This window comes from Oncorhynchus mykiss, chromosome 21, assembly GCF_057628025.1.
Source record: "Oncorhynchus mykiss isolate SJ-2025 chromosome 21, ASM5762802v1, whole genome shotgun sequence".
Lineage (NCBI taxonomy): Eukaryota > Metazoa > Chordata > Actinopteri > Salmoniformes > Salmonidae > Oncorhynchus > Oncorhynchus mykiss.
This window is the reverse complement of record NC_143042.1, coordinates 14,406,120-14,432,311: the sequence shown is the minus strand read 5'-3', so window position 1 is coordinate 14,432,311 and position 26,192 is coordinate 14,406,120. Positions and strand designations below refer to the sequence as shown.

Here is a 26,192-nt window from a genome sequence, read left to right as displayed (position 1 = left end):
ATTCTACAATGTAGAAAATAGTAAAAATAAGAAAACCCCTTGAATGAGTAGATGTGTCCAAACTTTTGACTGATACTGTATATTGAAATGCCTTTGCCAAATGTCATGTTGGTTCTTGTGGTTACCCAGCACACAGTGGAAGGGCCTGTATGATGTTCCCCTTGCATGTACTGGGTAGTCATACCTCTGTTGTTCTTCTTCCCTTTTCAACAGATTTGCAAGCAGGTCACAGTGTAGACTAATAGCCTGTTTGTTTTGGGGAACTGGGAATCTCCACAGGACCCCATATTCCCACTAGTGTGTACTCACTGGGCACAGACATAATTTCAACATCTAGTTTTGATTGAGTTGTCAACTAATGTGAATTTAACTTGAAATCAACTAAAATGTTAGGTTAAAAGTTGGGTGAAGAAAATCCTAAATTCCTTTTCGTTGATAACTTTTTTCAAAACCAATCAGTTTTCCATGATGATTCAATGTCATCACATTGCAGTTGTTGTTTTTTTACGATGTGGAAACAACGTTAATTCAACCAGTTTTTATCCCAGTGGGTATACCCTGGGCCTGCAAACACACACTCAGTTTACACACCCAGGAGTAGTGATCTCAGAAGGAATGACTACCATAACAGCAAAGGACATGGAGAAAAGAGACACACCTTCAATGCCCTGTCATGTCTACAAACATCTCGGTTTGGATAATCACTCCTCCCACACTGTGCATTGCAGAGATTCCTGAAAGATCTTTGGTCTCTTTACCAAGACAATTCGATTAGTTTGCAATGAAAATGTCCTGTTGCATTGTGGTCGGTTTCATTGCTCAGTTTTGTATTTTTCCCGATTGAAAGTCCTCCTCCATCTCCCTTGGAGTATTTATGTCCACCAGGCTAACCATAAAGAGAGCCTCCCTTTGCCTTGAATTCCTCAGTGACAGTGGGAATCCTGACCAAGGGCCTGAGCCCCAGCACAGCCATCGCTCCAACCATTACATATGCCTCACTACTTCCTGTTATGGATGCTTACATAAGGCTCGGAAACACAGACATCCAAGGTTGTTCAATTCCAAAAACAGCCAGGACACTTTCTCTGTATTTGGCATCAATGAGAGTTCCAATAGGGTTATTGTTCTGTAACCCAACCTTGCTTTTTTCTTATCAAGACATTCCCAGATTATATAATTACAGAATGTGCATCACTGTGTAAATTGATGACGGCAGGCAGATAAAGCAAGATTTTTGATTATGATTTGTTTACATGGCTTTAGTCTGACATAGAATAATGGAAAAATGCAGCTTCCAGCAGAAGAAAGTTTGTTTTTTTAAACATTGGATATGTCACATTCATCATTCCTGGAAATGAAAAGGCTACAACAATCTGAGTGCACTGTATGTCTGATGGATTTGATAGAATGGCCATCCAACAGTGCACTATGTAGGTCAGTGTGATGGCCTGGTGGGCCGTTTTCCCAGTCCGGAAGACCACGGAGGATCCAGAGCGATGGGGGCCAAAGCTGGACGGGTTGATCCCCAGGGATGTGGCCTTGGTCCTGGGAAATGGTGGCCCAGGATGAGCCTGGAGCATCGCAGTGAAGACTCGGAAGCACTATGAACCTCGCTCTCTCCTCTCACACAAGTGGACATTGGAATAATAACGTTTAAGGGGGAAAATCCTATATTCTTATTCCCAGAATTTTGGTGGGAAGAATCGATGACTTCCTCTCGTTTGACCTCAGGGTGGAGGAAGGGATATGTCTCTTCCGAGGAGTATCTGGTATTAAAATGCCCAATGGAGTGAACTAAACAGTCCTTGTGGGAATGTTTTAGTCTTGATTGTATATCACTTGTTTCTCAAAATGTTTAAATAAGGCTTGTGTGTGTGACATGTTGTGTGTATAATATACCTGCTACTCTCTGAGTGATCCCTTCATAATGAATGTCATAACCCTGCGCTCTGATTGGCCCGGCCTTAATTATGACATTATGATATCATCATAACACTTCTTTCTGATTGGTCCCTTCATAATGACGTTATAACCCTGCTCTCTGATTGGGCCCTCATTGTGACATCTTCATAACTCTGCTCTCTGATTAGTCCATCATAAGATCATTTTCATTACGAAAGGACAAATCAGAGAGCAGGGTTATGATGATGTAATAATGAGGGACCAATTTTACATTATACACATTGTCTTACCATGGCATTGTTGAATACTTATTTTTGATTGGCTTGAAGGGCATTTGAGAGCTTGCATTATTTCCCTACAACTCACTGTATCAGCACGGCAGAATTCAATGGCTTATAGTTCATTCTTATGTTTTATGTTTGTGCTGCTTTTGAAAGCAAAAGTCGAATTGAAAATATTATTGGCATTGTTGAATTTTCATAATGGCAAGCTAGGACTGATGGTTTGGTTAGCCAAACTAGCAACTGTTTGGTTACCAAGGAAACTACTGTAGCAATCTAGTAAACTTGCTAGCTACAGTAGATGTTGAACACATTTCTACCTGCAAATGGACACATTTCTAGCGTCAAATGTGTTAAATTATAGGCATGGTATAAAAGCGATAATCAACTTGAAACAATGAAACTCCGTGGAGGGTCAGTTCCACGTCGCGCTAGAACACACTATCCACTTCGTTCATTATTTTCCATAACATGCATAGCCTCTCGTTGATTATCCCTTATCCCTGCTCTCTGAGTGTTCGTTCATAATGACATCATCATAACCCTGCTCTCTGATTGGTCCCATCATAATGCCATCACCATCATCAGCCTGCTCTGATACACCTCCCATTTCTTGGGTGTCTCTAGCTTTGTGTGACAACACCAGTATCAGGTCTTATTAGGTTCTTCATCTACAGGTTTGTATTTCAACTGGTTTTCACTGTGGAGAAAGAAAGTGCTTATTGCCCTCTTTCTAAATAAACATCCAGCCTGATGAACTGAATTTAGGCTCCCAGCTAAAAAACATCTGTGCCCAAAGTAATGTGTCATGTGAAAAAATACATTGGAAAACAGTGACCATAATTCTGAACGGACAGGCAGGGAATTATGGGAGAACAATTAAACATATTTTCAGTGTAATTTGGAGGAGGAGGAACAGGGAAGAAGAAGAAAAATAACATGACTTATCACAACACCACATTATTGAGCAATCAACACTGGCTCCATACCATTCGTGTTTGAGTCTCATATTTCTCCAATTGAGTTTTGAGATTAGATGATTTCAGTGTGCAGTATGTGAAATGATTTGGCTTGGTCCAAAGGAATGCCCTGGTGGGTACAGAGCACTGACATACCAGCCTGATGGCACCACGCTCTGATCCCAGGCAGACCACCACAATACTGGTACCACCCTGGTCAGGTCAGCCTCCTCTGCCTCCCTGGTCCTCCACTCCATAAGAGAAATCACAGGATCAAAGCCAGGCCGTGTCCCTGGGGGACGGGGGGTAGCAGGCGGAATGGTCACTGCCGGTCACACCGACCTCACCACTCTAATTCATATCATGGCATTTCCTGCAGTTAAGGCGATAAGACTGGTATGCCTGGTGCTTATCTCGGATCTTCTCTAGGCTGTTTGGAATGTAAGATTATGCAATCTTGTTGGGATTTTTTAAAATTACCATCGTAATGTGAGAGTGTTGGTTTATTTGATTTGTTAAACGCCGGTCTGTGCTGCTGGACTGGTTTGTGGTGAGCGGTTGGGAGTGTAGATGGCCACTGCCATCTCTGGGCGATAGGCCCTACCGCCCCCAACCTATGGTCCCTGAGTGGGCTAACCAAGCCTGTGCTGCAAGATTCTACTTGACCCAGCCATGATTCCTATAATGTTTTTTTACTTTGAGAGAAATATGTTGGGAAATCAGTCAGAAAGACTTACTGTACCTCACAGCCCCCCCCCCCTGAATTGCTTGAAGCCCAGCAGTGTCCCCAGCCATTGCTGTGTTTGAGGATAACACTCTGTGCTTGCTCCAGACCTGGGTTCAAATACTATATGGCATTTTTCAAATTCATTGAGCATTTGCTTTAGCTTGGCTGGAGTGCCAGGTGAGCAGGTTTTGCACTTTTGGAGACTTTTCTATTGGCCCAGTAAACCAGGCGAGCACAATCAAACACAGGTAAAGTTTTTGAAATATTCTAATTATTTCAACCCTGGTCTGGCTTGCACAACCCTTTTATCAGGATGGAATCCAAGTCCCACTTTGGGCTGCACAATGACTTCCATCGTCCTGTTGAATGGCTGAGTCTGGCGACAGGGGAGCTCTCTCGTCCTGCGTCCTCCCTCAATCTAATCAAGCAATGAGGCCAATAAGGTGAATTAAGATGTGAGCTGAGATGGCTATCCTCTCACAGAGGTCTCTTTGTGCCTGGTATAGGAATAAGAGGCCCATGGTTAGCATGCATCATACACAGGAAAGGAACAAGGCCCCTAGAGCAGACCCAGGAGTCTACCCTCCCCTGCTAGCGATTTATAGGGAGTCGGATCACCTTGCTATAGCAGTTTTCAAAGCACTTTCTTCAGCCATGTGAGCTAGGGCCCATTTCCTCCTTTCTCTCTGTAGGGAAATGTAAGTGTGCTGGGGAGGAAACGTTGCAAAGACAGAGGGAAGTCACAGAGACAAAGAAAGCAATGTTATTTGTGGACAAGTGGGGCCAGTGCCTTAAAATAAACTTAGCTGAAAATGTTTTACTGGAAACTGCTCGCCACTGATTAACACACCATATTTTCAACAGGCTACCGAAAAACAGCAATCATCAGTTTGTACAGAACTGTATGTATGACCAGCTACTCAGTTGGTATATCTGCCCCCTGGGCCTGTCTTCCTGTTGGACATCCTGTCCCTGATGAATCAGCCTTTAAAGAGGAAGCTGGTGGTCGCAAGGACACACACCCTCAGCCCAGCACAACCAAATACAGCATCCTCCCCACTCAGAAAGCACCAGCCGACGCTGCTGCTGACAGGAGCTCCCACACCGGAATCTTAGTTGTTTGTGTTCTCCCTTCCCCTGATCTTTGACCGCACAGACCCGGTCCACTTGTGACAGGCAGCCCACTGCCTATTGGCTCCCACTCAGACCACTTCCCTTCTTCACCGCCTTGAGATGTCTGTGATGTGAGGAGAGGAGAGGCAACCAGAGGGAGAGGAAGGGAACTGACTCAGTGAATGCTGCTGAGGGGAGGACGGCTCACAATAATGACTGGAATGGAGCTAATGGAATGGCATCAAACACATGGAAACTGTGTTTGATGAAGCTGATACCGTTCCACCAATTCTGCTCCAGCCATTACCACAAGCCCATCCTCCCCAATTAGGGTGCCACCAACCTCCTGTGAACTGACTGTAGAGCTGACAGACGGAGCAGCATGGGGGGGATACTGTACGTACAGGTTGACATACAGAGACACAGACCCCGTCTCAGGCTCATCACAGTGCGCTCTTCAGGCATCAGAGGATGAGTTGTGTTCTCTGTTCAGAGGAGAGGATGTGATCTCACCCTGTAAAAATCCGACCTATTTCGCTAGCTGCTCGTGACTTAATCCAAGCTCCCCCTTTGTGCTAGGCGTTCCCCCCTTTCCTCCCTTCCTCCTCTCCCCTCCTTCTCTTGCGCCCTCTCTCTTTCTCTCACTCCTGAGTGTATGGAAGGAACAGAGTAGGCCAATGTTCTCGGAGAGATGCTGGTTACGAGTGATGGACGTCAGAGACAGAGATAGAGAGAGAGAGATATAGAGGGAGAGAGAGATCGAGGGAGAGTTGTATATAGGAGGGGCTGAGAGAAGGGGGGGATAGAACCATTGACTCAGGTCTGTGTTCAAGACCAAAGTCTTCTCAAATGTTGCCATTGGGTTTTAAATAAGGGCTTTCAGTTTCCTTGAGAATCTCTCGATGCAAAACCCCTCTTTTTTTGTTCTGAATGTATAGTTTTTTCCATTAATTTCTCTCTAGCTCGTCTGAGGGTAAATTTGACTGTTTATGCATGTCTGCATAGACTACATCTGTGTGTCTGTCTATGTTTTCTATGTAAATATTTTATAATCTTCCTTCAGTCTTCAACAGGACTCAAATTGAAAGGAATGACTTGGGCTTCAGTCAGGCCAACCCACATGCCTTTAGCTCTCTATGGTTTTTATTCTGTGCCAGGTCAGCTTTTCCGCATTCACTGGCTTCTTCATAGGTTCACTTTGCTCTGCAGAAGAACCATAGGAGGGATGGGAGTCTCTTATGTAAAATGCCTACTACCCTACACATACATAACTCTACCAAATGTGTTAACCCCATTACCACACACAAACCTTGAAGCTGTGTATGTCATGTCCATTACCCAATATCTGTAATGCAATTATCTCACCGCATTGGCTTCCAGTACCACCCCGCAGCTATGGGAGAGTTTCTCACTGCATTGGCTTCCAGTACCACTCCGCAGCTCTGGGAGAGTTTCTCACTGCATTGGCTTCCAGTACCACTCCGCAGCTCTGGGAGAGTTTCTCACTGCATTGGCTTCCAGTACCACTCCGCAGCTCTGGGAGAGTTTCTCACTGCATTGGCTTCCAGTACCACTCCGCAGCTCTGGGAGAGTTTCTCACTGCATTGGCTTCCAGGACCACTCCGCAGCTCTGGGAGAGTTTCTCACTGCATTGGCTTCCAGTACAACTCCGCAGCTCTGAGAGACTTTCTCACTGCATTGGCTTCCAGTACAACTCTGCAGCTCTGGGAGAGTTTCTCACTGCATTGGCTTCCAGTACAACTCTGCAGCTCTGGGAGAGTTTCTCACTGCATTGGCTTCCAGTACCACTCCGCAGCTCTGAGAGAGGTTCTCACCACTGACTGTTCACACACAGGCATTCCAGCTTGGAATGCTCGTCTCTGCTGCAAATAAGCCAAAATAGACTTTGTGGCTCTTCACGTCCAATCGTGGTGCCCTGAGTTTTCCCTGACGGGTCAGACTGTCAGGAGCAAAACTGGGGGCCCTGTGGGAACGGTATAATCAGGTTTGGCAGTTAACTGACACTTCATTGCTGTATTTATTTACCTGTTTCGCTTGCATTACTCACTCGATCACACATCATTCATAATATAATGACGTTGACCTTTAGGCCAATTTCAGGGATTAGCTAATATCTTTCTTTACCCCACTATCTTTCTCTCACCCAGTGTGTGTGTGTCTGTGTCTCTTTATCTGACCCTGGTGTCATCCTGTGATCTGCTCTGATCTGGGGGCCTGTATGTCTCGGAGCCCCTGCTCTAATGGGTTCAGTGGGCTGGTATGCAGCAGGAATCTTTGGATCAAGGTGATTTCACGCTCCTCCACGTTTTCCCAGGGCTCTGCCCAGTCTCTGTTACCTCTGTGCGACTTGGACTGTGTGATAGTAGCTGACACGTGTTATCATTAGACACATGCACACACAGCAGCACTGACTAAAGGGAGCTTTATCTGTCTGACACCTCCGTTTCCCCCAAGGTTTGGATTATGGCTGCCTGGTATGAGCATAGCAGCCAGGGTCCCAGCTGAGACTCCTGCACACCATAGCTGAGTTTGTCAACTTGTTCCCCATAGGCCTATATTAATTGCATATCTGTCTGACCTGAAAGTGGAATGCAAATTGAATGCTTTCAGCCTGTCCCCTTTGAAGTAAAACTAATCTGACTAACCTTGACATTCCCACAGAGACAATTCCCCCTCTCTTTCTGGGCATTCCGTTCTCACAAAAACTCAGCAGATGCTGCAGCAGTTTGTTTCTCTCAATGAAACTCCACATTTCATTGTTATTTTTTGGTAATGATTGTGAAAGAGGACATTTGTGTACTCCTCCCTGTAAGATGTTGCTTTTTCAGCTCAATGATGTTTAGTTCCTCTTTCAACAGGTTATGATATTGTTCTGTAAGCATTGAAATAGTTGAACTAAAGAAAAGCTTGCAGTTTAGTTTGATAGATTCCAAGCTCTTGATAATTAACCAATTAAGTGCCAATTAAGAATAGCCTAGTTATAATCTTATAATAACACGTTTATTTCATATTTGTTAGCCGTAGTAGAAGCAGTAGCCAGTTAAATATGACAAACTAAGATGTAAGAGATACAGAAACCTAACAATGCTAGTGTGATCGATTAGGTTTTTGCCTGACATTTCTATAGCCTAATTTTCGATTTCACTGCATCAGCGCATGTGTGAGACCGGAGTTGGGGTGGGGAGAGGGACAAGTTAAACGAGTGAGGTGGCATTCATCCGGTTCCTGCTTCTAGCAGCAAAGCAAGAGACAGAGCAACAGCTTGTTGTTTAATTTATCACTATAGCCTAGCCAACTGTTGTGCAGAATGAGATATGCTTGCATCATAGCCTATAGCCTACCCTGCGTTTATTCAGACTTCAATAAGCGGCAAGTAGCCTAAAGCCCAGGGCTGAGGAAACAGGCTATCGAGAGGCAGGACTACGCTGGAATAAACGCTGCAGTCTCACCCACCCATGCTTCCTCCCGAATAGACTACTTATCCATCTGTTTTACACTGTCCCCACTACTGTTTTGACGTTATTTCTTTCTGCAAGGGCAAGATCCGAAACATGGAACTTATTTGCTTCGAGGACAAAGTCGTGCTAGCCAAAAGTGACCCCAACATTCTTGATGACGACAGAGTATTGCAAAATCTGCTAACCATTGAAGACAGGTTTTTACCGCAATGTTCGTATTTTAAATGTGTCCAGAAGGACATTCAGCCACACATGAGGCGAATGGTTGCAGGATGGATGCACGAGGTTTGTGTGTTTTTTTTTTAGCTTACATGTGCTTTGGTCAGGTATATTGCTGTTTTGAAGGCATGTGTGCATTGGTCTGGTATATTGTTTTACGGCATGTCATTTACTTATCTCACTCGAATAAGTGTGCTATGTATAATACGATTTGATTTCTATAATCCAAATGAACCTACAGGGGGGTGTGTGCATTTTTGTGTAAGAGTTTTGCATGTTGCTCATGTTCTAATAACTCTGTAATAAGGTTGTGTATTTATTCAGATGGTTTATTACAGTTTCATAGCATGGTTGTTTTGAGAGCTGACATTCATGGCATGTAGCCGAATTTTTACAATTTAATTCAATGAGAAATGACCCATGCCAGGCATGTGGTGCCTCGGAAGTTCCACCAGGCTATTTAAAGTCATCACCATGCATTTAAGTTCGCTGAATGTCAACAGCCTGGATTGAATTGGTCATGGAATCAGTCAAATGAAAGAAGACATTCTAATCTTCATTTTCATGTTGAATCTATCCAATTTGTCCGTTCTGAATAATTATGACAATTTTTTACAAATATTTCCAGTTGCCTCAAAACAACAAGCACGCACAGGCTACTTTCGTTTTTGCCATTATGAACTTTAATTGAAGACAAATGACTCTCACAATTTTCGGGAATGGTTTAGGAATGGTTTATGAACATTACGCATACAATTTCACTGCTGTAGCTAATTTATTTATATTTGTAATAATTTTTTGAAAATATGACGGACATCTGCGAAATGAGCAGCGTGGGTGTTTGGGCACGATTTCCGCTACAGGCTATGATGACTGAGAGATCTTTGATATTGAAGCTTTTATTGCGGATCCACTGACTGAATATCGACAGCATAGATCACATTTGGTTTTCCCATCATGCACATTTTTAAATGGGATATGTTCTTGTTTCTGCAGACATTCATGTAAATATTGATAGAATAATAAAAAAAATAGTAGTCCTAATATAATATATTCTCTCCCACCAGGTTTGTGAAGAGGAGAAGAGTGAGGAAGACGTTTTCCCCTTGGCTATTAATTATTTGGACAGGTTTTTAGCGGTGGCGCCCACTAGAAAGTGTTATTTGCAACTTCTAGGAGCTGTATGCATGTTCCTTGCAACAAAGTTAAAGGAGAGTCGTCCATTAACTGCAGAAAAGCTGTGCATGTACACAGACAACTCCATCACACCAAGGGAGCTGCTGGTAAGAAACTATTGTTTTCTCTTAATGCATGGAAAAGTATGCAATTACTTAAAGCATCATACATTCAAATATAGCTCAATAATTGTACAATATTATAATTGTTTCTTCTGCCATATTTAGTTAAATAAATCAGTGTACAGTTCTGGAGACTGATTCATTCCTTGGCCATACAGTGGGCCTATGCATGCATGAGGAGAGCGCCTGATCAGGGATGAACTAAAGTGGCCTGTGTTGCCACCTAGTGGCAGTTGTTCAGTTTGTCTTGTGGTAGAAGGTAGATTTCCAACATTGGGGATTAATCGTTTGTAGAAAGGAACAGTAGTGCATAAATCCACAAATGGTTCTGTTAATATCCACTGGCTGAGTAAGTTTATATGCATTAGTTCTATAATATCTAAACGTGTTTTCTTGACCACTCTCTGTTTTGTTGAATGATTGGTTTCTCCCAGGGGCCAGTTATTCACAGGTTATCCCACAGGGGACTCCCAGTTAACCAGCCCACCCTCTTAGCAACCATTTAAAGTCTGTCACTCCCTAGTATCAGATAAGACATTCCTCCCTACTATTACATCAATATTTCTACAGTAAATGGCATGTCCCACCCATGTTGCTCAAGTGGCCAAATATGAATCACCATAGGAGAGCTATAGGACTGTGTCCTCTTCTCCTCTGTTGTCCAGCTGCTGGGGTTGCATCATCACACACCCTTGTGCTAGAGGTTTCCTTGGAAAAAGTGAATGGAAACTTATAGTTAGAGGCTGGTCCCAGATGTGTTTGTGCTGTCTTGCCAATTCCTAAGGTCACAGTAATGCCAACTCATGCTAGACGGCACGAACAGACCTGGGACCAGGCTAAGAAGAGACATGGTGAAATGTAGATTCTTTGTCAATGAGCCACTGCTGGTGCATCAGCTGGGAGAGAGAGGGGAATTCAGGGGGTTTCTAGCAAGGGCAGCTGTCCAGGAAGTGAGCACAGCAGCGATGACAGACCTCCTCCCTGCACATCTTCAGTCAACATTCTCCACGGGCTTACCATAGGTTAATCGTTTGCATGTGTGGCGCTGTGCTGGTAGGAAACACATACAAATGAATGAAGTCTTGCTGTATGGCTGGCACTTGTCCTGGGCTGCCCCTGTAATCTGAGAGAGCCGCTCAGAGAGGGGCCTGTCCCTGTCCACGCTAAGAGAGGGGTTTCAGTAAACATGGGCGTTCACTGCCACAGCCTCCGTCTCGGGTTGACACATCATCTCAAAAGATGAAACCAGTCGGGGGATCAGTTGAATTTGTCACATCGGCTGTTTTGTTCCATTCCTTTTCCCCTTGGGGTGAGGTTGCTTTTAACACGAAAGCTCCCCGCGGCGCACTAACCAACGCGGGCGGTGCAGACCAAAGAAGCTAGCTAAGGCTTGTGACAGGAAGGAAGCAACTGTGGCTGCGATGCTTCTGTCTCTTTGGTTGGAAGCAGTGGCGAGGCTCGACACGTCACACAAAGAGCAATGAGAGAACCACGCAGACAAATGTTCAGAAAGAGAGACAGAGAGGGAGCGAGCGAGAGATGGAGCAAAGAGAGAGTCAAGGAAAATGTTGCTCTGGTGTTGAATGATCTCTCCTCTGAATTGAGACAGACTTGTTGGTATGCATGGTATTTCATGGCAAACAGAAGAGTAACAGGATCAATAATACTCCTTTAATAAAGTATTTCAGTTGTGTATATTACACTTGTTTTATTTGAGGACTATTATTTCATTCCATGTCATCGTCTCATCTCTATAGAGCTGCTGCCTGTGCTGTCTGACAAAATCACTATTTTAGTAGTTCTTCAAAGTAAATAAGGCATACTTTTATGACTGCTGAATACCAACAATCTATTTTCAGGTAGAGATTCCTCGCGAAGCAACAGCTGCTCTCAATTCTTCTCATGCTTTGTTTTCTTCCTTCCGTCTCTGTCCTCTAGGAGTGGGAGTTGGTGGTACTAGGGAAATTGAAGTGGAACATGGCGGCAGTCATCCCAAACGACTTTGTGGATCACATCCTGCACAGACTGCCCCTGCTCAAAGAGAAGCTATCTGTGATCCGCAAGCACACACAGACATTCATCGCCTTGTGTGCCACAGGTAATAACAGGAAATTCCTGATAGGATAGTCTTGCCAATTCTCGTTTACAATCTATCTGACATTGTGACTCATCATTGATTGCACTCATCTGACCCTATACTCAGCCGTCTAAGGGCAGGTACCACAAACACACATCCAGCCAATGGCTGCTCTCCACGTTTCTCTTCCCATCACTGGAACACTGCTCGTAGCCTAATGGGGTCTTCTTTACATTAGAACGGCTGCTAAAAGCAGATGCAAGCTGTATTGAGAGCACTTTGAGCATATAAGGCATTAATAGTATAGTTAAAGGAGGCTGGGAGAATCCTCTCAGTGCGTGTGGTGTTTAGGTTAGCCTCCCCCTGTGATGACAGTGGGTGGATGAGTCTCCTCGCCTGCTGTTTGGCTCCCCTTCCACCTCCTCCTCTGTGGACTAGGATGACTCGGGTGCAGCAGCTGGGTTGCTCTCTCTCTCTCTCTCTCTCTCGCTCTCTCTCGCTTTCTCTCTCTCGCTCCCTCTCTCTCCCTCTCGCTCTCTCTTTCTCTCTCTCGCTCCCTCTCTCTCTCTCTCTCTCTCTCTCTCTCTCTCGCTCCCTCTCTTTCTCTCGCTCCCTCTCTCTCTCTCTCTCTCGCTCTCTCTTTCTGCGTATTGTTTGTTGACAGAGGCCCTTCCAGGTTTGATAAGTCAGAACTGGCGGCCGGCGGTCTTCCTCTAAGGGTGAATCCCAATGGGTTTGTTTCCTTTCCTATATCCTACTGTATGCCTTACCTCCTATGTCCTTGTTCTGATTGAATGGACTGCATTAATAAGACAGTTACAAAAGCTGACCTCTCTTCTATACATTGCATCTTTCACGTAAGACAATTTTAGGGGGAGGAAATACAGCGTAGGAAAAAGTCCACTTTGGTGTATTGAGATTTACTGCCTTGTGTCTCTTTGATCCGATCTGGCCCATAAGTCCTTGTTTACTACTTTGTGGTATTCAAGCCATAGTCTCCTTCAATGAGGTTCATGGCCTGTGGCTGTTAAGTGGCATTTTAGTGTTGCATTTTTGGGGGGGGCGTGTTCCAGCGGTCTCCCCACTATTCATAAGCAGACCGTTTATATCACAAGCGCAAAACAGCCACAAAAAAAAAGAGTCAGCTGTGGTTTAGCAGTAATGTAAATGTTTGGGGTTTTATGTGCTGCACTGAATGCTGTTCTCATGACAGGGGAGCTCTCTGGCCTCTGGACAGCTGGCCTCTTGAGGAGGAGACGAGAGTAGTTGGACTACTCCCTGGGGTTGATCCAAAGCTATCAGTCGCATCCTCTTTCTATAAAGAGAGAGAAGGCCACAGCACAGAGACCAGGGTCTGTGCTTGGCTGAACTGTGCTTGGGCTAGAGCTGGAGCTGAAGCTAAACCCAGTCCACTTTAGGGCCGTTTCCTTTCCTCCAGGCCTGCTTCCTCCCTCCCCCGCCAGCCGGCAGGGCTATTGTCGCTGAGCGCTCTGGGCCTGGTTGATGGAGAACAAGAGGAAGTCGTTCCTGGAACTCATTGCTCACTGAGTAGGAGGATTCCTGCTCTGTTTTCCTAATCACAGCTGAGGCAGAGTGAGGGAAAACACACAGGCTCCACCACGGCCATGTGTTAGACTGTGGGAAAGTTGGGTTAAGCTATTTAAGAACCTATATTAAGAGATTATGATGATGTTTGAATGTCTTTAAATGCTCAGCTCCTGTACTTCATTTGGACTACATCTTGTAGTGCATCTTGTGGGAATGTATTAGTCTGTGGGAAAGTACAGTTCAACTCAGTTTTTAATTTATACTGTAGATTTTTCCCCTCTTTTAAATGCTTCCTCACTTACTTTGGACTACTCCTTGACTTGAATGTGCAACTATGATTCTGGTTTGTCACCCCTTGACTGTTCTGAACTCACTGATGTCCGACAGGTGACTGACGGATCATGTTGTCTCTTGTCCTCAGATTTCAGCTTCGCCATGAACCCCCCCTCCATGATCGCTACGGGAAGCGTGGGGGCGGCCATCTGCGGCCTGCAGCTGGACCAATCAGACCAGGCCCTGAGTCGAGACCGTCTGACTGACCTGCTGGCCAAGATCACCAACACAGAGGTGGTAAGTAGTGTCTATAGCCTGATCCCAGGTCTGTTTTTTCGCTGTTTGGCCAATTCCTTGTTATATCAATGAATGACAAGGAGTTAGCGAGACAGAACAAACAGATCTGACATCAGGCTAGGTAAGTGCTACACGGACGACATTTTAGGAGCATGGCGAGGAACTTTTGAAGAGGTGGTAATATCAGTGTTGGCGAGCGTGTAGCGCAAAATACTTAATGTGTTCCAACATTGGGCACCGACACCCTCTTCGCCCTGCCTGTTAGACCTAGCTGTTCACCAACGTTCCTGGGCTTGGAGCACGGAGATCTTCCCGGTAAACAAGAGCGATGCTACAGTATGCCTGCAGTAGTCGCACATTGAAGTTATTTACTTTTCATGGAGTCAGAGCCTGTGGGTTTTGGCTCGGGACCTAGACTGCAGCTATAAAGAGCAGAGGCAAGGGAATGTCTTCTTAGAACCCAGGGCCCACATTCTTGTGGTAGAACACAAGCAGGCAGTTCCTTTGCACGGCTCCCACTTTAGCTCTTCTCTTATGCCTAACAGAGGCTCCATCTTTCCAGGGGAAATGGCAGACGAGAAACAAACACAGATTTCCTAACTCCTTAAGATGACATGCATTGAGAGCTCTCTCACACCATATATATTAGTGGAGGCTGTTGGGAGGCACTATAGGAGGATGGGCTCATTGTAATGGCTGGAATGAAATGAATGGAACGGTATCAAAAACATCAAACATATGGAAACCACATGTTTGACTCTGTCCCATTTATTCCATTCCAGCAATTACAATGAGCCCATCCTCTTATAGCTCCTCCCACCAGCCTTCACTGATATATATATATATCAGGCCCCTTGACTTCTTCCACATTTTGTTAGGTTACAGCCTTATTCTAAAATTGATTAGAAAATAAATGTTCCTCAATCTACACACAATACCCCATAATGACAAAGCAAAAACAGGTTTTTAGATATGTTTGCTAATTTATATATATATTTTTAAATGGAAATATCACATTTACATAAGTATGCTGACCCTTTACTCAGTACTTTCTGGAAGCACCTTTGGCAGTGATTACAGCCTCGAGTCTTCTTGGGTATGACGCTACAAGCTTGGCCCACCTGTATTTGGGGAGTTTCTTCCATTCTCTGCAGATCCTCTCAAGCTCTGTCAGGTTGGAGGGGGAGCGTTGTTGCACAGCTATTTTCCGGTCTCTCCAGAGATGTTCGATCAGGTTCAAGTCCGGGCTCTGGCTGGGCCACTCACGGACATTCAGAGACTTGTCCCGAAGCCACTCCTACATTGTCTTGGCTGTCTCCTTAGGGCCGTTGTCCTGTTGGAAGGTGAACCTTCGCCCCCAGTCTGAGGTCCTGAGCTCTCTGGAGCAGGTTTTCATCAAGGATCTCGCTGTACTTTGCTCCGTTCATCTTTGCCCCGATCCTGACTCCCAGACACTGCCACTGAAAAACATCCCCACAGCATGATGCTGCCACCACCATGCTTCACCGTAGGGTTGGTGTCAGGTTTCCTCCAGACGTGATGCTTGGCATTCAAGCCAAAGAGTTGACGCTTGGTTTCATCAGACCAGAGAATCTTGTTTCTCATGGTCTGAGAGTTTTTAGGTGCCTTTTGGCAAACTCCAAGCATGCTGTCATGTGCCTTTTACTGAGTAGTGGCTTTCGTCTGGCCCCTCTACCATAAAAGCCTGATTGGTGGAGTGCTGCAGAGATTGTTGTCCTTCTGGAAGGTTCTCCCATCTCCACAGTGGAACTCTAGAGCTCTGTCAGAGTAACTCCTCTGATTGCCCAGTTTGGCCGGGTAGCCAGCTCTAGGAAGAGTCTTGGTGGTTCCAAACTTCTTCTATTTAAGAATGATGGAGGCCACTGTGTTGTTGGGGACCTTCAATGCTGCAGAATTGTTTTGGTAACCTTCCCCAGATCTGTGCCTCGACACAATCCTGTTTCGGAGCTCTACAGACAATTCCTTCGATCTCGTGGCTTAGTTTTTGCTCTGACATGAACCGTTAACTGTGGGACCTTATATAAACAGGTGTGTGCCTTTCCAAATCATGTCCAATCAATTAAATCCACCACAGGTGGAATCCAATCAAGTTCTAGAAGCATCTCAAGGATGATCAAATAGAAACAGGATGCACCTGAGCTCAATTTCTAGTCTCATAACAAAAGGTCTGAATAATTATGTAAATAAGGTATTTCAGTCTTTTATACATTTGCTAACATTTCTAAAAACCTGTTTTTGCTTCGTCATTATGGGGTGTTGTGTGTAGAATGCTGAGGATTTGTATTTATTTAATCCATTTTAGAATAAGGCTGTAACATAACAACATGGGGAAAAAGTCAAGGGGTCTGAATATTTTCCAAAGGCACCGTATATGTATATATACTGTAGATGCGAAAATCTATCATTTTACATCACAGATTAAACCGCTGTTTGTAGTCTAAGATATTTCTTTATCACTGTAAGTCTGCTCCCTTGGCTTACACAAAGGAACCTGAGGCCAGTACAGCAGTACACAGGGACTCAGGGGCCACAGTCAGTCTAAGACTAGGAACAACCCAGCATCTCTCGATAGACGTGTGGTTATTATGTGGCCATGGCAACGCTGGAGCTCAGACTGCGGCCCATTAAGTTTTAATTATCCGTACATTTCAAAGGAATGTTGGCCTCTGCGAGCTGTGTGCACTCTTTAAGGCCCGCGCTTTCGGAGCCGTAGAGTCAGACCTCTCACGAGAGGACGCACGGAATCAGAGAAATTACTTTTGAGATTCACTCACTCTCCTGAGTGATGAGAATGGTTTCTTTGGTCTCAGAGTTGTTGTGTTCCTCTCAACAACCCAATGGGCCTTGGTCAGAAATGTTGCACTAAAAATAGACTATGTAACCATTTGGAAGTCCAGCCCATTCTCCACTTTAGGATTATTAGGAATGTTCTAGCCACACCTCACGTGTGTTTAGGAGGATTCAAGGGCCCAATAGTCGCCACTCTCTGCCTGGTGTCTGTGTGCACTGGTACCCATTGTTCTAGGGACTGACTGGTCAGGAAACAGGCACGACCACCTATCACAAGACTCATAATATCCTCCCGGTCTGGCCTGCCTTGCACGTGACCAAAGCTGTTCCAATAACAGTCAGATGTCGAATATGAAACTGTGTGACAGCGATAAGTGTTCGTCCACAGGTGTCTGGGGTCAATCAAGAGTGTGTGTGTGTGTGTGTGTGTGTGTGTGTGTGTGTGTGTGTGTGTGTGTGTGTGTGTGTGTGTGTGTGTGTGTGTGTGTGTGTGTGTACAGCACCTAAAGTAGAGGTGTTAGTGTATTGATGTCTCTTCTCTGTGTCTGTTGCAGGACTGTCTGAAGGCGTGTCAGGAGCAGATAGAGAGGGTGTTGGCCAGTAGCCTGCAGCAGGAGCAACAGCAGCAGAGGCAGGAGGCCCTAGGCAGGTCGGGCAGCAAGGCCATGGAGCAGCAAGACCAGTCCAGAACCCCAACAGACGTATCCAGCACCCCAACAGACGTACGCGACGTCAACCTATGAGTTTCCCATCACCATCTACAAGAGTGAAGTCCACCAGCGAGCTCCCACCAATCGCGTCACTCTGTCAATCTATGGGATCCAACAACATGCGCAATGTCAAACGATGAGCTGCCAGCACATACCCCAAGTCAACCAGTGAACTCCCACCACTAAATGCCACACCAACCTACGAGTTCCCACCCTTGTTTGTTAAGTCAACCTGTGAGGTCCCACAAAGTTTGGGATGGCAATCTATGAGCTGTCAACAGCATCATGCTGGAATGATCAACTGATAAGAACTTTTACAAGCAATATAGAGAATAGGTCAAAAAAATTCAATGGGCGGCTCCCATTTATATTTAGCTGGTCACATATTGACATATGTGCCATATTAAATTCAACAAGCTCTTTTAGACACAAAATGTATTTGAAAACTTTGAAAGAGCCTTAGGTTTGCAGAAAGGAAACCTGAATAGATTTGCATACTTGAATTATGAAATATAGAAATATTAGTTTTTTACTTGATAAAAAATACCAAATATAGTTTTTCACTTGGAAAAAAGCTAGCAAAAACATTTAGTTATTATTCATATTATTGTATTATAATTATTGTTATTCTAAATATTGTTATCATTATTTCAATATAATTTAGTTGTATGATTATTTTTATAATAATCGTTAATCATTATTAAGCATTTAGCAATTTCACAATGAGTGGGTGTTTCCCTCAGTTTCAAATACAGGAAGCCCCTGTAGTACTGTGTGCATTACATTAAGTACTGGTTTGGTTCTGCACAGTGTTCATACACCTTTATTTAGGAGAAGCTAATGTACAGGACGAGGAGAGCTGCATCTCCTGCCTGCTAAACTGTGCATCTGTAGCACTGCTTCCTATTTATGCTCTTATATGCTGGCCAGGAGAGGGCTGGGCCCACTCACACAGAGAGAGAGAGTGAGTGAGGGGGTAGAGAGACGCACGTGTGGAGTCCTGAGGGTGTGTATATACTGCCCCCTAAGGGTGAGAGTGAGGACAGAACAACTATCAGCTGTTACGGTCTTGATTTCATTGCCAAGTTAATACCAAGCCAATATTTACTTTTCGAATTGAACAAGGCTATTTTTGTTGTTATATGTTATTGAATTGTGTGCTCTGAGAAACTCCTACACGTTATTAGAACATTATTGAGGATCATATATACCTTTTATACCAGGGAGCACTGTTTTAAGGCTGTCAGTAAAGTTGGCGTGAAAGCATGTTTTTGTTCTGGGTCAGACAAAGCCAATACTAGAGAAAGGGAGACGGCATGTTGGAGGGATGGTCTTAGTCTGGAGATGAGAATGAAACTACAGTTGTTTGTTAGTGTCAGATGGATTGTTAAAACAGTTTTGTGGAGTTGGAGTGTATGGAACATTTAGAGCAGTGAAAGTTTGGCAAAGGTGGAGTAGCCTATTGGAGAGTGAGAGAAGATGGCAAAAAAGGGAGGTTTTAAGAGTGGAACTAGAGACGGCACGATTGGTGCCATGAAATGAAGGACTGCAGACAGTTGAAATGAGGGGAAAATGGATGAAGACATGGTAGGAAGCTCCCGATCGGCACACCGGAACAAGCCTGTTCTTATATGGAAGGGCTGCAGACAGTTGTCACTCTGATAGGTCAAGAGTTGATCATGAGGGAGCAGTTTGGTGTGCTGGAACATTTCCTGTAAGGGCCTGTTGTTAAATCCAACTAGATATTTAAGTCATGGTCAAAGACTTGGATCAACCTAAATGCACTTTTAAAAACATGTTCCTTAAAAGCTGAAGGGGATGGTTATCAAACGGGGTAGGTGGGTTTTCAATGTTTTATTTTTTTCTAATGATTTTTTTTCTTTAAGTTATTTGATATTCTCTGGGCTGGATTCCCACTTAGGGTGATGCACGAGGACTAGAAAGCATTTCCTGACCAATGAGTAGGAGTAGGGTTTACCAACGTGGAACCAAATCATTTGCAATGCAAACCTAGGAAAGCTTTAAAAATCACATCTAGACTTGATTCTTTGATTACATCCATTTAACTTGAATTTTGTTTTTGCCTTCTTCATATCCAAATCAATATGATGGTCCTACGAAAGGATAACACATCATAATGTTTTTTTTCTTCTGGTTCATAGTTTTTTTGTACTTTGTTTTGCTCCACAGTTCAGCTTGTTTTTCAGAAAAAAATAATAACATATGGTCTTTAAACCTATAGGCAGAAAACTTTGCTCTTTACTTTTGGCTTCCACGTTCAACAATGCAGAAAGTACTTAAAAACATATTTTCTTTTTCGCAATTAAACGCAATCTGCTATAAACTGAGAAAAGATATGGGTAAACATTTAAAGTTGTGTTTATGTGAATTACTTAAATGAATTTCCAAGTGATGAAAGCCAAAATGGATCTGTTTATCTTTGATATATTTTTCTTGCTGCTATTAAGCTTTTTGTTTTTCAATCTTAGAATTGTGATATTCACTTGAGTGTGCTGCTAAATGATGAATTTTAAAGTATCTTATTGTTTCCTTGCCTTTTCCTTGTTGTATGTAAACTGGAGAGAGTGGTAAAGTGGGACATGTCTTCAACTGGAAGTACCTTCTGCAGTTTTCTCCAATAGCATGTTTTACTCCCTTCTTTCCGTTTATCTGTTTGTTTCCTTGCTGCGTTCTACCATTGAAATGTTGTTGTACCTCAGGTTCATTGGACAATACCTCACAACTCAGCAGTTTTTCAGGGAGTTAGTGGAATCAAATCTGACTCTGATGCATTTTGATAGGTTATCCATTTTTTTCCCTGGATGAGAGGCAGGAGATTCACGTGGCACCTACTCTCTTTAGACAACAGATATTCCTTCTCATCTGTCAGATTACACTGATCTGTCGTTTGCTAAGTAGAGGACCATATACCAGATATTTCATATCATACCTGGTGCCAAATAAAAGACGGCTATTTGAAATGTATTTGGAAGACAAAAAATATATATATATCTTGTTTTTTCTACTTATGAGTTACAACTTAATTGCCACATTTAGGATCTGTGTATTGGATTAAGTGGAATGCATTTTGTGAGGTACCCATTTTGTGAGTTTTTTTAATGATAAAAAAAAAAAATGTTTATGTGTACTCCTTCAGTGTGGAAAACTGTGGGTTTCTAGTTCGTTTTGACCCCCACCACTGCCAACCACATGTACCTCAGAAGTGTCTGATCCACAACTTCTGTTCAATAAATTTGACCCACAAAAAAGAGTGAAGTATCTTTACTGGCTAGTAATGTACCTGTCTTCTGTTCTGTGCTGGTTAAGGGAAGGTTAACCTCGTCCGCAGGCTCCAATTGCTGGTGTATAGAGAGCCAGCTGGTGGACAAGATTACGGAAAGGTGAAATGTGTAGAGTGATTGGATTGGTGGTGGTGTACTGTGCTGTCAAGTAACTATGCAGGCCCATATGAAGGTAAGTTAAAGCTTGAAGGGTGCTAAATGGCTTCTCATTTGATTGAAGATATGCTGCACCAAAAGGCTATTGTGTGTCTGCAGCTATAGTCTTATCTGACACCTAGTGTCTGAGGGTTCAAACGTCTTATGGGGTGAGATCCTTACGCCAGAACCACAGAACCACAGACTCCTTCAAACGTTCTTCTCTTTGTAATTTTGACATCGAGAGTTATAAAAACGTATACAAAAGCACACATGGATGATATTAAACCCACAACCTCTTGGCTGTAAGTCAGTGCTATGACTAATAAACCACCAAGTCTGTGCCCCTTTCCTGCAGACAAATGACCTCATGAGTGGAATCGTGTTCATATTTTACATCATTTCAACTCTATCTGATATGGTACCGTTTTTTTCCTTCTTTTTTTTTAAGGTCATAACCTTGTGTTTGAGGTGTATACTTATGTTTCAAAACGTACACAAACGCACACACAAGATGATATTTGAACCTACAAATTCTTGACTGCATGTTATGGTTTAAACCGCAGAGTCACACACCTCTTCACACTTCTTACAATTCTCTTTGTGTATTTGACATATAGAGTTTTGGAAATGAACACTAGAGCCCCAGTTGTTTGGGTATTATATCTTCTCACTAACAATTACAGTACTGAATCATCAGGGGTGACATACTAGTAATGAGTAACTACTATATAGCAGCTTTCATTTAGATTATAAAATATACAGAGTGGTAAACAGCCTATGTTGTTGAAGAACATATATACAAGTCAAATTCAATGGTTTTGTACCTTTTCAGTTGCAAGCATCCTTACTCCCTCTCTTCAATGAATAGGCTACATTTATCAGGTACCATTCCACACCAATGGCTGGTAGACCGGCAATCCAATTCGGGTAATTTACCATTAATTCAGGGTCCCCATACAAAACTGGTATCTTCACCTCACGAAAGATATTTAGGGTTCATTTAATGATTATTATAGACAACAATGTTCTAAGAATTGTTCAATTGTTCAAATAATTGTGTTTGATCAGGGAACAATCTTAATAAGAGTAACATTTGTATTCTTGTTAACTAGACCTATTTATTATTCATTTTTCACCTTCTGCAATGCCATTGGTCTGTTAGAGTAGGCCTCGTGACGTCACGTCACGTGTCATAGAACTAGGAAGAAACCCGTAAACATTGAGTGAGTAAGGAGGCAGAGGGTCTTTTGGAATAGCCTAAAATGCTTACATTTAGCTTGACCGTTGTTAGACAGTAAGTAAATACCACCACCTTTCTGTTTTGTATGCTGTATGTATAATATATTTTATCAAATGTACGTAGGCTTCTGCATACGTGACAACCCTATTGAACCACTTCAAGCGAAGCTGTCCGTTGCCGACAATATTAGCTAGCAAGCGTGTTGCCTATTAAAATCAAATGTATCACCTAACAGTATTATTCTGTGCCAAAGCGGCTGCCTAGCTAAATCCATAGGTTTCTTATTCTGCCACCATATCGAAGCAGTGTCACTCTGAGTGTCCTCTCTCCATAGACCGCATATAAAGCCTCTCTCACATGCAGCCTCCTTGAAAGACATTCAAGCGATCAAAGCTACTAACGTTAACGTTTAAGCTATTTGTACACCTCTAGAATTTCCCTGATGCTGTGTATTCGTAGAAAAATGCTATGCATGTACATTTCAAAATGATTATCTTCTCACTTTCACAGTGGGGAGACACAATACAACAAGGAGAAGTTGCTACAAGGTATGCTGTTATATGTAAACATTCCAACCTTGACCAGTAATGACCTTCACTCGGGAATCCTGTGTGATTTAAAACCAAAGGCTGTAAGAACTAGCTACACACCTTTCCTTGTTTCTCATGTATCAGCTGATATAATTAAAGTGATTGATACTCATCTGTTTCCATGTTCACTTGAGGGGGAATGTTAAAAGAAAGGTCACTCACACAAACACTGACTACTCCCTTATCCAACTAGTTTTCTAAGTGTGTATACCTGTTGGTCTTGTGCTGTCAGGTCAGGGGGTGGACACTTCCCTCTCGGAGCCGGGGCTCCAGCAGGCAGAGGCTGCAGGACTGTACCTGAGAGAGCTCAGGTTCTCCAACGTGTTTGTCAGTAACCTGCAGCGCGCCAGACAGGTGAGTTTTCCTGAGATGCCACTGGTGTAACATGTGATGTCGACTTAGGTTACAGGTAGGTGACCACTAATCTCGTCCACCCAGCTTGCTCTATGTATCAATTGAGCCTGGGAACAAGGTTAGGTGACCAACAGAAATATTAACAATGCACAACAGATGTAGGATGTAGCCTCTGTTTAGTTTAGATTCCCAGTGTGCGACTTATAATTGTGGGCACCGGCTACACTCACTGCCATTCAATTGCAGGAAATGGCAGGAGGTGTTGGGAACTGATGTCAAAGTAAAATGATTCCCTACTGCAACACCTTTTCAGTGGGAGACACTCAGATAAGGGAAAGTCACTTCAATAATTCCTGGAACAAAACTTCTCCATTGTATATGTTACTGTTGAAGGAGGGAAGAGAGCAGAGAATATATTAAACCACAGATATAGACTACAGGATATGAGAAATGTCAGCGGGTAGAACTAGAAGTAATGTTAGTTTATCGTGATGGCCTAGTAGCTGATTTGGTTGTGGGTGCGGAGATTAAGACAGTGCTGTCATTGTTCACACATCCTTATCCTTTGTCAGACTGCAGAAATCATTATGAGGAACAATGTTCACTCCTCGGGCGTTGAAATGGTCTTTGACCCCTTACTCAGAGAGAGGGTAAGTCTTTCATATGCCTCCTATTTCCTATTGCATGTATGTAGTATACAATTGTGCCAGCCCAGTCTACCTCGACAGGGACCCTAGAGTTTGACATTCAAATAAAATGCATAGAAAATCTGCATCAAAGTGGTTCATCAATCATACAGGGTTTTGGGATCGCAGAAGGACGGCCCAAGGAGGATCTGAAGAACATGGCTAACGCAGCCGGCCAGTCATGTCGAGACTATACTCCTCCTGGAGGGGAGACCTTGGAACAGGTTAGTCTGTGATCTGAACATTTTATCAGCTTTCCCTTTGGTCCTGCTGTTGGCTAGCTGCCAACAGCTCAGAGCTGGATTCCATGGCCAACAGTGCCATGCAGGGGTTCAACTCGGAACTTCAAGGCGGAAGCTCAACACATCATTAATAGATCATTCATTTTTCTTCGAAGGAGATGAGTATTATTTTAGTACTTGAATAATTTTAACGTGTGTCGATGTCTCCCTCCAGGTAAGGCTGCGATGCAAGAAGTTTCTGAAGTCGCTTTACCAGCGCATGGTTGACGACCACAGCTGCTCAGGACAGAGTTCTGCTGCTGTAGGGACAGAGGCTGGGGCCGGTGGAGCTGAGTCTGGCACAGATGGGCCCCTGGCTGGTTTGCCTGACGACGGGATGGAAGGTGTCCCTCTGCATGCCCTGGTGGTGAGCCACGGTGCCTACATCCGCGTGGCTGTGAGACATTTTGTGGAGGACCTGCAGTGCTCTCTGCCCCAGGGCCTGAAAATGTCCAAGGTGTTGTCAGCCTGCCCCAACACAGGCATCAGCCGCTTTGTCCTCACCGTGTCTCCCAGTGAGTCTGGCGTGGCGCTCTCTGCTGTCCGCTGTGTTTTCACCAACAGGAAGGACCACCTGACCTCCCGTAACATATGTTACATCACACATTAAAGATAGACAAGGCAACACAAGGTTTAGTCACTACTCTGTTCTGTTTAAATATGATTTACTGTAGATAACAAACCACTAAAAGTAAAGAATATCTGGGACAGTGACCTACCTGTCTACTATTTGATGATATGAGTTGGGGGGAGATTTTAGTAGGGTCATCGAAGAACCCTAATCACCCATTTATTATTTATTTATTTTATACACAGTAAAAAAATTAAGCATTTTTGCACAGTGTATATCTTCGCCTGTTTTAAAACATTTTAAGTAACCCCCACGTTGTGTGACATATGTAACCATGGTGACCTAGGCTCTTATGCATATGTATTGGAAGTGCCCCAAAGTGGATACATTTTGAAGATCGGTATCTTCTACCTTAACTGATGTTCTTGGAGTCACTATACCAGTCCTTAATGATGACTCATCACACACACTGTCACTCCAACAATGATGTGTAATGCTGACAGGGTTAACAACAGCAGACAAGATGCTGGCACTGCTATGGCAATAACACAAAAAAATGTACTACCTCAGTTGTTCTTTTGATTGTGTATTTATTTGGCTAGGGGTTGGGTTGGCTTGAGAGGTTGGATGGTGGAGCTTGAATGAGTCTGAAGTTGGGTCCATATCTCTGTTGTGATTTCCTGTATCTATTTTACATCATGTTTTGCTCCGTTGTCATTGAGGTTTGTCTGTTTTCCCGGTCTATTGAAAAATATAATCAGAAATTTATCACAAGGGAATGACTACCCGACCACAGACAATGACACTGAGAAGTAGAGGACACAATGTATTATGCGAATACAGGGTAAATTATTTGCTTTTTAGCTGTCAATGGACCCTTTTTACAGTAGAACATTGCTCAGTGCAAATTCTGCAGAACTATTGGCAAGATGTATGTATATCCTGGATGAGTGGATTTCCCGGTCTTCCAATAATTAATTATTCATGGAATTTTCTATAGAAACGAAACACTTCCTGTGTCATAGTCCAATGAAATGAGGACTTGTTTGGAATGTTTTAGTGTGGATAATGTAGTGGTTTGTTTCCACTACTAAGTCGATCATGTTGAAGATTTAGTTGTATTGTTTGTGTCATTTTATACCAAAGGCAGAAAAGTGTGAAGAATGTCAGTATCTTTTAAAGCCTTTACAATTCATCTCTTATTGTGGTCCATGTCCATTACAAGATAATAAATTATACACTATCAGAAATGGATGTCTTTTCTGTGAGACTGGTGTGCTATGCATGAACTCGAGCAATACTGCAAGCAACCTGTCACTGCTACACAGTTACAATT

At 43.5% G+C, this 26,192-nt stretch overlaps 2 protein-coding genes across 2 annotated transcripts; both read left to right on the top strand.

Moving 5' to 3' along the window:
- The first annotated feature begins 5,131 nt into the window (after nt 1–5,131).
- On the top strand, nt 5,132–20,232 carry LOC110500074 (G1/S-specific cyclin-D2). Its single transcript, XM_021577220.3, has 5 exons — nt 5,132–8,746; nt 9,748–9,963; nt 11,917–12,076; nt 14,025–14,173; nt 17,539–20,232. The coding sequence occupies exons 1-5, from the start codon at nt 8,555–8,557 to the stop codon at nt 17,725–17,727; spliced, it is 906 nt and encodes a 301-aa protein (XP_021432895.2). The 5' UTR covers nt 5,132–8,554; the 3' UTR covers nt 17,728–20,232.
- Nucleotides 20,233–22,288: 2,056 nt separating this feature from the next.
- Nucleotides 22,289–26,106, top strand: LOC110500072 (fructose-2,6-bisphosphatase TIGAR B). The gene is made up of 6 exons (XM_021577218.3): nt 22,289–22,428; nt 22,885–22,922; nt 23,197–23,318; nt 23,891–23,968; nt 24,118–24,228; nt 24,461–26,106. The coding sequence occupies exons 1-6, from the start codon at nt 22,397–22,399 to the stop codon at nt 24,893–24,895; spliced, it is 816 nt and encodes a 271-aa protein (XP_021432893.3). The 5' UTR covers nt 22,289–22,396; the 3' UTR covers nt 24,896–26,106.
- Nucleotides 26,107–26,192: the final 86 nt, after the last annotated feature.